General features: G+C 40.4%; 1 protein-coding gene across 1 annotated transcript; it reads left to right on the forward strand.

Annotated features, from left to right (window-relative positions):
* The first annotated feature begins 2203 nt into the window (after nucleotides 1-2203).
* On the forward strand, nucleotides 2204-11794 carry LOC133908961 (uncharacterized). The gene is made up of 2 exons (XM_062351203.1): nucleotides 2204-3275; nucleotides 11432-11794. Exons 1-2 carry the CDS (start codon nucleotides 2721-2723, stop codon nucleotides 11444-11446), a joined length of 570 nt encoding a protein of 189 aa, XP_062207187.1. The 5' UTR covers nucleotides 2204-2720; the 3' UTR covers nucleotides 11447-11794.
* The last annotated feature ends 307 nt before the right edge of the window (nucleotides 11795-12101 follow it).

A 12101-nucleotide genomic window follows, 5' to 3' on the forward strand; every position in this document is an offset into this window, starting at 1 on the left:
CTATGCTTACATATGCGTGAGAAAAAGTCTAATTTACACGGTTCTACAACTTTCACATCACCAAATACTACTTCTGTTTAAGTTTACTCTGTAACTTTGATCACTTTTCTTATTTACAGATATTCCCTCCGTTTTTCAATACCTTTTTGACTATTTTATTTATTTTTAAATACTTATCATTTCATATTTTTTAAGAAGTAATTTTCAATTTTATTCTTATAAAATTGTATCTCTTGCCTTCTATTTAGATGGGTTCTAGAATATTTGGATTAATTTTTAAGGTATTTTTATTATTTCTTATTTAAAATTGGTACTACTTGATATACGTGTTTGATAAGAAATAATAAATATTAAAAAACGGAGGAGTACTTGTCACATCTACGCTTAATGAGATTCCATTTCTATTTTCATCCTTCTGTACTACGCGTAATGAGATTCCATTTCTCTTCCGTATTCACTTATGTGGGCCTAATTTACTTGGCGCACGACGAGTTATTTTCATTCGCTTCAACCTATGATAGTTTTTTTTAATTAGGGATACTTTTGTCACTTCATATAAAAAACAAGGAATATCTTGGGTTTTGTGCCAATTACAAATTTGTCAAATAAGTGAAAACAGAGGGAGTTTTTAATGCTCAAACCAAGTTGATGACATTGACAGGGCGCATACAATACAACTTGGCAAGTGGGTGACAAGTGAAATGCTGTGATCGCTGTCGAGCCATCAATAATGTACACAGAGATGCGTTTCCATATTGAGCTGGTTGTGTGGCCCCCACTTCTGCGAAGGCTTCCCGGTGCCCCCGACCCCGAGGGAAGACTTCCAAGGCATGGGGCCCGCGAGGGGGTCCTTCTTTTGCCTCATTTCATGGCCAATCCCGGCTTTCCTCCTATTTGCACCAGAAAGATGCACTGTCCTGCGCCCTGGTTGGCTGGTGCCCCTTGAGTGGGCCCCACGTAACGGCGACCGCGCACGGAGGTACGCGGGAGCGGGTAAGGAAGGGCGGGCGGTGCAAAGGATTTTTGGGGGTATATATGACGTCATAGTGGGACCCACCACTGACGTTGCAGGCTCTCCACGTCGTCAATGCGACGGGCGCGGGGGCCGGGTACCGTAGGCTTGTTCCCGTTGGAGCTGCGTGCTAGGTGCACCCGGTACATTAAGTTCGTCAGGAAATGGCACGCAGCACAAGCTAATCATCTTTTGCACTATTGGAGCTGCGTTTTTCTTTTTTTAAAAAAGTGATAAATAGAAGATAAAGCAAGGCATAATTCACAAGGTAAGAGACAATAATGGGATTGTTGAAGTGGATATTTGCTAGTAGTAGCATCATTTAAACTCGAACCGGTAAAAGATGTGTTTACTAAAAAACGGTAATGAAAATGTAAATGGACATGTAGCTTTGGAATTGCATAATATGACCATTTTTTCTATGCCTAGCTGTCCGCAGATTGTTTCACGGGCAGCTATGTTGTCTCTGCTCCTTTTAGCTTATTTTTTTCATTTTTAATACCCACTTACTCAAGTTAAATAAGTTGCCAATTGCGAGCTATCAAAGAAAGAAAGTACAACGATAGCTTTTAGAAAGACCAAATACCTAAGAGCACCATATATCAAACCATAAAGAAATCCCCCATGTTAATAAATAATGCTAGTTTTAACAAAGTTGGCACGTGTTTATCAATTTCGACTAGCTTTCTGTTGTGATATTTCTCCATTTTTCATATTTGTGTCACCTTATATATGTTCCAAGTAGACCCCACAATATGACTAAACAGTCATAATATAGCGGATATTATTTATATATGGAGATTGGAGAGTTCATATATTCTATTAGTTTCAACATCGTAGTGTCTTTATAAATTGGCAACCATTGAATTTTTAAATTTTTGCACTACTTTGTGAATCATTTTTGTATTGCTCTAATCTAGTTTGAGTCCACCTCTTCTTGGTATGAGAGATATTTGTGTACTCAGTTAAAATTTTCTATCCGATGCCTTCATCCGCTAGAAAACACATGTTATTTTGGATATCCATATGTTTTGTGGAATGTGACCTTTGCTACTATTTTAATTGTAATATACTTATAAAACCAACAAAATTAAAATAATTGGAAAGTACTTCTCCAGATAAAATTTATGCATATGTATGTTATCCATTTAACATAATATTTTAAATGATATTAATTAAAGTTTTAAAAGTTTGGCTCTATGTATGCACATAATTATATGTATAAGTAAGTGGATGTAGTTTTTGTTTGAAAATATTTTCTATTCATATACTTAATAGGCAATGAGTTTTTCTTCTCCGTTTGAAAAGATAACTACATATAACAACTAACTTTATGATTATTCCTTTATATAATAAAGAATCACCAAGGTTCCACAACTATGAAAAATTATCAACAGATTTTCATCCTTAATTAGTAAGTGATCCATGTCTAAATGGGCTAATTGTTTTGGTGGACATAGTCGATACCCCAGCTCTCTTTCTCCCTAGATCACATGATTCACACGCCTAGCTCTCCCATCTTCTCCCCGAAACGGGGAGCCCTTTCCCCTCGCCCCGGCGCCCCGCTAAAATCCCCTCTCCTCAGCACTCGTCTGTCCTTACATGGCCGGGGCCAGACCTAGTAGCCCTCCCTCACGCTAGCGCATTCCGAACTCCCACTTCCCACTCCTCAGATCGCCGCTTCTGCAGTAGAGCAGCTGGCTCGCCGATGGATCACCAGCTGCGGCAGCGGCATCAGCGCAGTACCAGGGGCAATGCTTCCGGCAGCGAGAGCAGGAACGGGAACGGGAGCGGCGGCGCGTCGTCGGGGAGGCACAAGGGCGGCGGCGGCGGCAAAGGCGGGGGCAAGAAGCCGATCAAGGTGGTGTACATCTCCAACCCCATGCGCGTCAAGACCAGCGCCTCGGGCTTCCGCGCCCTCGTGCAGGAGCTCACCGGCCGCCACGCTGACCCGTCCAAGTACAGCCCCGAAGACCTGAGCAGCGTGGGTGGCGGCGGCGCCGACGAAGAGGCCGAAGTCGCCGGCATCGACGGCGCCGCGCAGGGGCTCAGCCCCGGTGGCGCGGCCGCGTCGTCTGACACCGTTGTCGCCAGTCCCAGCACCGCGGCGGACCACCAGCTCGACGCCGCCACGGTCGCGCCGCACGGCGGGGACTACGACGAGGATGAGGACGACGATGTCTTCAGGTCGCAGCTGCTGGAGAACAACTACGCGATGTTCTCGCCGCCGACGCTGCTCTACGACCACCACCCACACAGCAAGGTGTGATACCCGATCCCCCGCCTCTGCATGCCGTTGCTGCATGCCCCCCTTCTTGCATAACATGATCATCTCTTCGTATTGCATGTGCAGTGTGCTTCTAAGATTTGTGTGTGCGTGCGTGCCTGTTAGTGAGCTGCTAGATCCAATCCCCCTCGTAGTTGCTGCATACCGTATGGTATTGTGTGCACGCGGGCAACCTGAGTAATTTGTCTGGGCTTTAATTTGTGTTCTTTTCTTCCTGTATTCCAAGGATATCTTTTATGAGTAACAAGTTGATGGTAAGTGAAATTTTCACATTTGTATGCGCGTACATAATTTATTTTTTATCATTCATTTGGGTTGAGAGTTGTGGTGGAGAAGTGGGTGGGTCTCGGTGTCGTTGTCACTCTACTGTTTTGCAACTTGCAAGTGATATGCCATGTGTTCATATCGTCGCCATGGTTCGAGTACCGGCGAAGTGTGCACGGCCTATCTGGATATTTTCTCCTTTTTTATGTGTTCTTTTCAAGCTTTTCTCTGATTTTATGGTGGGTGATTGCATAAGGGGAGGCTTGGGAGGACACCCTTTGGCATGTTCAGCTGGCAATTGCTGGATCATCAGTATTCACTACCACTTGGGGGTGATGTAAATGGATGGACTAGAGAGCTGGCCTATAAACGCAGCTGTGCAGTGAGCACGCACCGGTTCAGGCATTCAACAATGTGCATAGAGCACATGACATAATCCCCAAGAATGTAGAAAGAATCATAACTTTCTCCAGTAATGATCAGACCAAGAGAATTTGAGGGGTAATTAACCGAAGCAATTGTAAAAATCTCAGCTCCCCCCCCCCCCCCCCCAAGCTTACGCCGAATTAGAATCCGAATCCCAGAATCCCACTTCGGATAGTGGATAGTACCACATTATGCTCTCTTTATCTTGCATTAGTTATGGCATGAAAAGATTATTGGAGCTTAGCATACAAGTAATACATTTGTGCTGCAATTATCATCGGGACGGGCTGGGCCCATCGATGATGGCCAATCAACTGCAACAATTGTAAAAAGCTTAGTTTATGTGTGGTTCAAGACGATCTAGAATCCTAGTAATGATTCATAGGAATAGTGGATGTATATGAACACATTCTTCAGTTCGCCTTTCATTCATCCATGGATTATTATCAAAACTGGAACCGAGTTACAAGCGAATAGAAGTTCTGTCACACTACAGTTTTGGTCTTTAACATCCTAAGCGACTCGTGGTCCTCGCACTAGCTAGCATAACCAATGTTTGTGACACAATCACTTTCATTTGTCCATGCACCTTTAATTGATGGTTTAATCTGTTTTACTATAGTTCTTTGAATTTTCCACTACTATTCGCTTGACATTAGTTAAGGTTTGTGAAAGTGCCTAGAGGGGGGTGAATAGGCTTTTCTGAAAATTAAAACTAAAAATAGCGGATTAAACTACCGGATATTCTGGTGAAATCCGGATACTCCGGTATGGTCCGGAGTATCCGGTCTAGTCCGGAGTCTCCGGCCTAACAGGAAATTTCAGAATAAATGTGAACTAAAGATAACAGTTAGAGTCTAAGAATTACATTAGGTCTACTAGATATCACAAAGCTAGAATAACACTTAATACTAGCAAGATTGTCACTAAAGCAATTTAAATGATAAGTTACCAAATTCACACGATAAAGTAAATTTCGCAAATAAGAACACGTGAATTTATCCCGGAGTTCGGCCACCTCACAAAGAAGTGCCTACGTCTCCGTTGAGGAGCTCACAAAGAGCCGGATCTTCTCCAACCCTATCCTCTTCTAGCGACCACCAAGATCAAGCTAGAAATTCTTACTCAATATGAAGATGCTTACAAACTTTCCGAGGCACACCACAAGTTTTGGGTGCTCTTCGGGCGACTCCTTTTCTTCTAGAAGCCCAAAGCTTCAAGAAAGATGATCGTAGTAGATGCTCGATGAAGAACTCAATGCTCAAGTGGCTTGAACCCTCTCCAAACACACTCTCAAATTTGTGCAAACTTTGCTCTAGAGATGATCGGAGGGGCTTTGAATGCTCTTAAAGTGCTCAAGAAGTCTCAAGTTTACCAGCCACAGCAAGCTCTAAATGCTATGGAGAGAGGGGGCATTTATAGCTCTTACTGTTTTTTGTCAGAGTATCCGGTGTACACCGGAGTCTCCGGTCCTAATTCCAAAAACGGCGTCAGAACGGTCACCAAACGTGTCAGAACTAGCCGTTACAGTTCTGTTTAATTATCGGAGTCTCCGGTGAACACCGGAGTCTCCGGTCCTGACAGATTTTCCAAAAAGACTAAGTCCGGAGACTAGCTGGACCCTACGGCATCTCCAGGTACCGGAGTATCCGGTGAACACTGGAGACTCCGGTCTTTCTTTTCTTTTATCAAAAAGATTAAATGCTAACCGAAAGTCTCTGCCGGAGTCTACCTCGGAGACTCCGGCTGCACACTAAACATTTTACCGGAGTGTCCGGTGAACACCGGAGACTCCGGTCCTTTTTCTTAAAAAGAATAAACCGTAACCGAGACTCTCTGCCGGAGGCTATCTCGGAGACTCCGGCCGAACATCGAGACTCTGAAGATTTTCAGAAAGAGTTTCGTGTCCGTGAGTGAATGTGTCTCTCAACTGGGTGGTTCTAAAGGATCTCTTGAGCATTGAGACACTAATCAAGCAATCAAATCCATCCTTCTAAAAATATGTCTATCCTAGACTCAATTTCAAAAATAAAACGAATGTAAACCCTATCTAGTACCCTTCGTTAATTCTTCATTTGTTTCGGCGGGCGTCAAACATCATTTACCTTCACAACTAATGCTTAAACCTGTTCAACACTCGAAAAGCATGTTAGTTCTTTAATCGTTTTGTCATCAATAAGCTAAAACCCACTTAGGGGGCCTAGATGCACTCTCAGTTTGTCATTATTGTTCTGTGATTCTTCCACTTTCATTTGATTGCCATTGCTTCATGCATTTACCTTTTGTTCGTTGATTCTTTCCACTTTGATTCCTTTGACATAAGTTGCTTTATCTACTTCTCTTTGTCGATTCTTCTACTTCGATTTGATTGATATTGGGGTCAGTTTATCTTTTCTTCTGTTCTGTGATTCTTCACTTTCATTTGTTTGACTTTGGTTGATGCATCTAGCTCAGTACATGTATATCGGTCTAACTTACATGCACATACATGATGATGACACAAATTGATCCCCAGAGATTATACTGGTTATTTAGCTAAATGGCTTTGATAATTTGTGGCCACGTGTCGTTAACTGTTCTCCAACCCTCAATCCTACTGCTCCTTTCAATTTGAATACGATATGTGTGCCATACTGAAAATTGCTCTCCCTTTTATGTGCTATTTATGACATGCTGAAAGTTGATATTTCTCTTGCAAGAACATTCTTTCATCATCATTTGTTTCTGTTTTTCTCATTGTCTCTTGATCATGTTTATGAATTGTATCTCATTTTTCCTGATGCATGTTGTTCTCCTGATTCTTCTATAGATGTATAATCGTGCTGTTTTCTTTTGAAATGGAGATATGTGGAACAAATATGGGTTGCGTGTATCTTCAGAATGTTTGTACTACGTCTATGGTTGGACTATAACACATAACTGCACTTGCCATATATGTAAATTTTCATCACTGTTCAAAAAAAATTACATTGCTTCTCAAGCTGCTTAAGCAGTAAGTAGCTAACACCTATTCACATAGCCTATAAATACACGCTCTTGGTCACTTAAATGATGTACTCTATATATACTTGCACCATCTTTTTTCTGGATTTTTTTTTCATGTTTATTTGGTGCTTCAAGTAAAATGCCGAGAGGTGCAAAGGTTATACAAAATTCAAGTGTACCATCATTTTATATGTATATTCTTAATGAAGGGTGCTTCAATTCTTTTCAAAGTAAAAACTATATAGATTCTAAAATAAAATCTATTGTTATGAACTATTGTTAGGTGTAAGCTCATAACTTGGTTTGGTAAAAATGGAAGCTCTCCTTTAAGTTGATGTTTCGCCCATCTATTCTTTGTTAACTTGTTCCCTTCTCTTCTACATTCTGTCCGTTGTGATAGCCATTAGGCATTAAGTAGTTTAATAGAATGTCATGTGTTGCAAATTGATTAGAATGACTTTGTGATATACTATAGATAGAATATCATTGTGCCGCTACTGTCAACTAAAAGTTTTGTGGTGCATATTAGAAATTAACCAAAATGGGGAGGGAAGTTTCTTAAAAAAATGTTAGGAAGGTCAAAATGCATCTCAACGAAGCTTCGACATGAAAACCTATTGGATGGTATATAGAAGGGTGATGTAGTTCAGCAATAGCATTCGAGTAATCTAAATGTACAAGGTTCAGTTAATATATATAGTCAAAAGAGATGGTGCTCCAAACATAGAGTTTTGAGAGGTGGGCCGGAGAAAAGATGATTTATGCAGGATAAGACTTACCCTCTGCAATCAGTAACTAAGGTAGAGATTAGACTTGAATCGGGCATGATAGGCTGAGAATAAGCAAATAAAAATAACATGAACTTACCTGGAATAGTATTGTATATTTAAATTCAATTTCCTCAGAAGGTACATGCGAAGAACCATCCAAACAGTATTCTAATTAATTATTAAGTCAATTATTTTCTTAATTACAACTTTAACAATTAATCAGAATACTGCTCCAGTAGTTCCGTCACGTATTTTGTACCCAAGATTCGAACACATGCCTTTCCAATATGGAACATCATAACAAAACTTAAGAAAGAGCGAGTAATTAACATTATATTACAAGTTCTTAAGCATGTATCATGTTAACACAGTTTACAATAAAATAAAGCTAGGAGGAGACTAAAATCTGCTCAACTTCTAACCAGTAAAATAAACTACGCAGCGGAAATAAAAGCTAAATATAACAAAAGATGGGTGAAGCCCTTAGGCTGCACCCCGAACATGCGACCTCCATGAGTAGGATGCACTACTCATTCCCGTCACTCGCATTGGCGGGCGTGAAGTAGTTAAAAACCAACTCTTCCTCATCTGCAAAACCTGTAGAGTGGTTGAGTACGAAGGTACTCATAAGACTTAATCTATAATAAATACTTATAAATAACTCGACTACAAGGATGATGCATTGAGATGTTAGAAAGAATACAACCATATGGTTAAGTAAATTCATATACGAAAACAAATTTGACATAAACATATGTGAGCATCTATACTTGATCAAAATAACAAACTAGCCTACAAACATCAACTGTACATAAAGTAAAAGGAACCATAGTAGTAACATCTATAACGAATCATTTTAACATCTCAACCATACCAAACCATATTCGTAACTCTACGAATGCTACAAATGGACAAAAGTATGCTCATGACCGAGCGCGACATTTCAAAATATATTTACACCCTGCAGGGGTACTCATTTACCTATAAGACTTGAGGATCATATGGCTTGCATAACCACACATGTCCATACAAGGGGTATTTATATCAACCTTTTCCAATAAGTCATGACCATTTGAACATGCACCGATATCTCAAAACTACTCTCAGAGCAAACTGGATATCTCAATCGGCCTCATGCCCGACACCATCGACCTGCACGCCAAAAAGCCACCGCTACAAAGGTAAGTGCTACATGTAGTAAGCACGAAAAGCGCTAAAGCCAACGGTAACAACGATTGGTACTTAAACGATGCAAGCGGTCTACAGTATCTAGATCCATCTCCCTACCTACTCCGGGGAACTCCACATCTGGACAGGACAAACATTCCTAGCATCGCTCATATCTCATCTCATCCAATCGACACCATCAACCTATCATTATGATCATTGTGCAAGTAATTAAAGTTTATGCTTGTGAACGATGAAACATCTCACCGTTCGACTTTTACCGAGAAACTAAGCATTTACTAAGTATCACGAATAACATTTTAAGTTAGATGACATCATATTAAATCTAGACTATAAGTATACGGATCAACAATTCAAGATAGGAGAATTAGTGCATCAATATAGGTTCTACCAATCATACATCTGACATTGACTCGAACTCATGCATAACATATATAAAGTATATTTATCACATCATATCATACGAGATCCAAAGTATTGGGATAAATATGCTCTGGGGTTTGCCTTACGCAGGGCCGACCCTGAGAGGGGTCGAGCGGGGCGGCCGCCTCGGGCCCCAAAACCGAGGGCCCCACTTCATGTATCTATGTAATATACATACCTAACAGTCCGTACGACAAAAGATAGAACTAGGTCTAAAGTAGCAGTTAGACTTAGTAGTCCGTACGGTAGGACGTAAGTAGCCTGGTTCCTCCGGTCCATAAAAATTCAAGTGACTTGTTTGCCTAGCCTATTTGGTTGTTTGTTTGTTTCATGTTTTCTTCCGTACAGACAGTCTAGTTTCTTGCGTTCCGTGGGATTATGATTTCAAGGCATCCCGCATGCCCGCAGCTTCGGTCGAGGACATGCATCAGTCATTGCCATATGAGTTTTCGTCGCTGGTTTTTCTACTCTATAGTTTCTACTTCACCTTAAATGGATCCGACCTTTGTTGAGATCGCACGTTTAAAATATGGAAAGGTCCTCGCTTGCTCCGGCAATCAATGGGTCTAGCGTTTGTACTGCGGTGCTGGCACCTGTGAGCAGATAGCTTCAAAACTACTATGATTGCAAGCTAACTGATGTATGTACTGATGAGTAACTAGAGTTGCACGTAGCAAGTTGTACATAGGTATATGAGTATCTCTACCTAGCTAGTATACATTAACGCAAGTATACGTGTATGTACTCAGATCCCTCACAATTTTGTTCAATATTTACGATAATTTTGTTTCAGCTTATCGTAATGGATGCATTTCAAGTTGTTCCAGCTTATCGTAAATGCTCGTTGACTCTACCCAGAATATTATCTTTGTAATTAATATATAAATATTTTAATATTTATGTTTAATGGGGTCTCGCTTTTAGTTTCACCCTGGGTCACTGAAATCTCAGGACCGGTCTGCCCTTACGCTACCCGCGCAATACTCGCAAAACTCGGGTAGATTGGCGTTGCCGTTCTTTGTTCACTAAAGAAGAACGGGTGGATGGCACATTGATTTTCCGGTTGTTGAAGTAAATTTACGGTTTTCCCGGTTGCGGAGCGGATGGCGTGTTGAATAGTTATTTAGCGCTCTATGACTAAACTTGTTTTGATTGGAGAGAAGGAAGAATACAGAGTGTGCGCATCTCCTACTTATGTGTGTGCTTGTACTTGTGTTGGCATGTTTAGATCCTGAGCTTAACCAACAATTTATTGATATTTTTTAACAAGTGTTTCACTAGCTTGCTTCATAAAATTTTGTGTCGGCTATCTGTATGTGCACATGATTTCAGTCATCAAGCTGACTGTATTTTCAGATTTAGTTTGACTGCTTTTTGTATGGTGTTGATCAGAAGTTATCGATTGGGCAATTTTCTGATTTTTCTTTTAAATAACCAAAGTGATATGCGTTGCATGCTGTGTATCATGGTCGCATCTACAGTAATGTTGTGTTCTTATTTCTAGTTTGTAGAAATGTGAAATCTTTTTGTAAGCTGTTTCTGATCAAATTTTTGAAGGACGTCATGCATTGGCATTTGATGCTGCCTGGTAGAAAGTATTTTTTATGCTAACATCCAAATTACCCCACAAATTAGGCTTGTTCTTAATGGAGACCAAATAAATAATTCACAATAAATAGCACTGTGAAACACAAATTGCATTTTTTTTGTGAAAGAACAATAAATAGCACTGTGAAACACAAATTGCATTTTTTGTGAAAGAACGACAGCAGCCTCTTTGCAAATCAGCAGTTCAGCACTACTTTGTCAACTTCTGAAATCTAAAGCTAGGTATTAATCAGCAGTATATTAGCGCTACTTTACCAACTTCTAATCTCACTAGAAAACCTTGAATCAGGTAAGTGGTCACTGGCTTGTTCTATCTTGAAACGTATTCTGATCTTGTAATGTACAATCGACACATTTTTCTCGAATTGTCTTTGTCATTTCCTATGTTATTAACAGATGGGAGCAATGTTGTAGCTCTGGTTTGAACGTAACGATCACTAACCATATCCATTTTCTTTGCATTGACAGTTTCCATATGGTTAAGCGCACTTGCGCAGATCATGGTACACGATGCTGGGATGAAGCCGTAGTTCATGGTCCGCCGCTGCTCGTCAAAATCTTTGCAGAGAATGTGAATTTATGAGAGGTGTGGTTTGCTATTGGCTGTGTTATTTGTTCCTGGCCGTAGCGGGAATAGGATTATAGGAATCTCTGGTTTCTGTCCCGCAGTGTTTGGGCGATGATAAGCTGATGCATGGCTCGGTCCTAATAAACATAGAGTAATCAACCAGATTTGTCTATGCAAATTCACCGACAAAAGATAAATTAACCTTCCAGACATGAGAACTCTTCGATGAAGGAAATTATATTCTTTATTTGTCTTTTTTAATATTCTTCGTTGTGGCTCTCTTCTCCATACGTAGAATGGGGTTCATGCATGCTGATGGGTTTACAGCGAGTTATTGGAAAGTTGCTGTTGGAAAATTGTGACAAAATATTAAGTCTAGATTTTATTAAGAGTAAAACTACCTATGAAAATCTAGATGCAAAAACTAGAACTAAACGCCTGTTATGTACTTTAGATAAAAAAACATATTTCTTAAAAAAGTTACGCGCATAACTTGTTAGGTTGATAAAAAAGAGTTTTCGTGAGGGTGATCTAAGTTAATGTTGTGAAACAACTCCTCGGATAAAGTAG

This window comes from Phragmites australis, chromosome 2 (assembly GCF_958298935.1).
Source record: "Phragmites australis chromosome 2, lpPhrAust1.1, whole genome shotgun sequence".
In the NCBI taxonomy this organism is placed as follows: Eukaryota; Viridiplantae; Streptophyta; class Magnoliopsida; order Poales; family Poaceae; genus Phragmites; species Phragmites australis.

Coding starts and splice junctions, on each gene's coding strand:
- LOC133908961 (XM_062351203.1), top strand. CDS start 2,721: ATGGATCACCAGCTGCGGCAGCGGCATCAGCGCAGTACCAGGGGCAAT.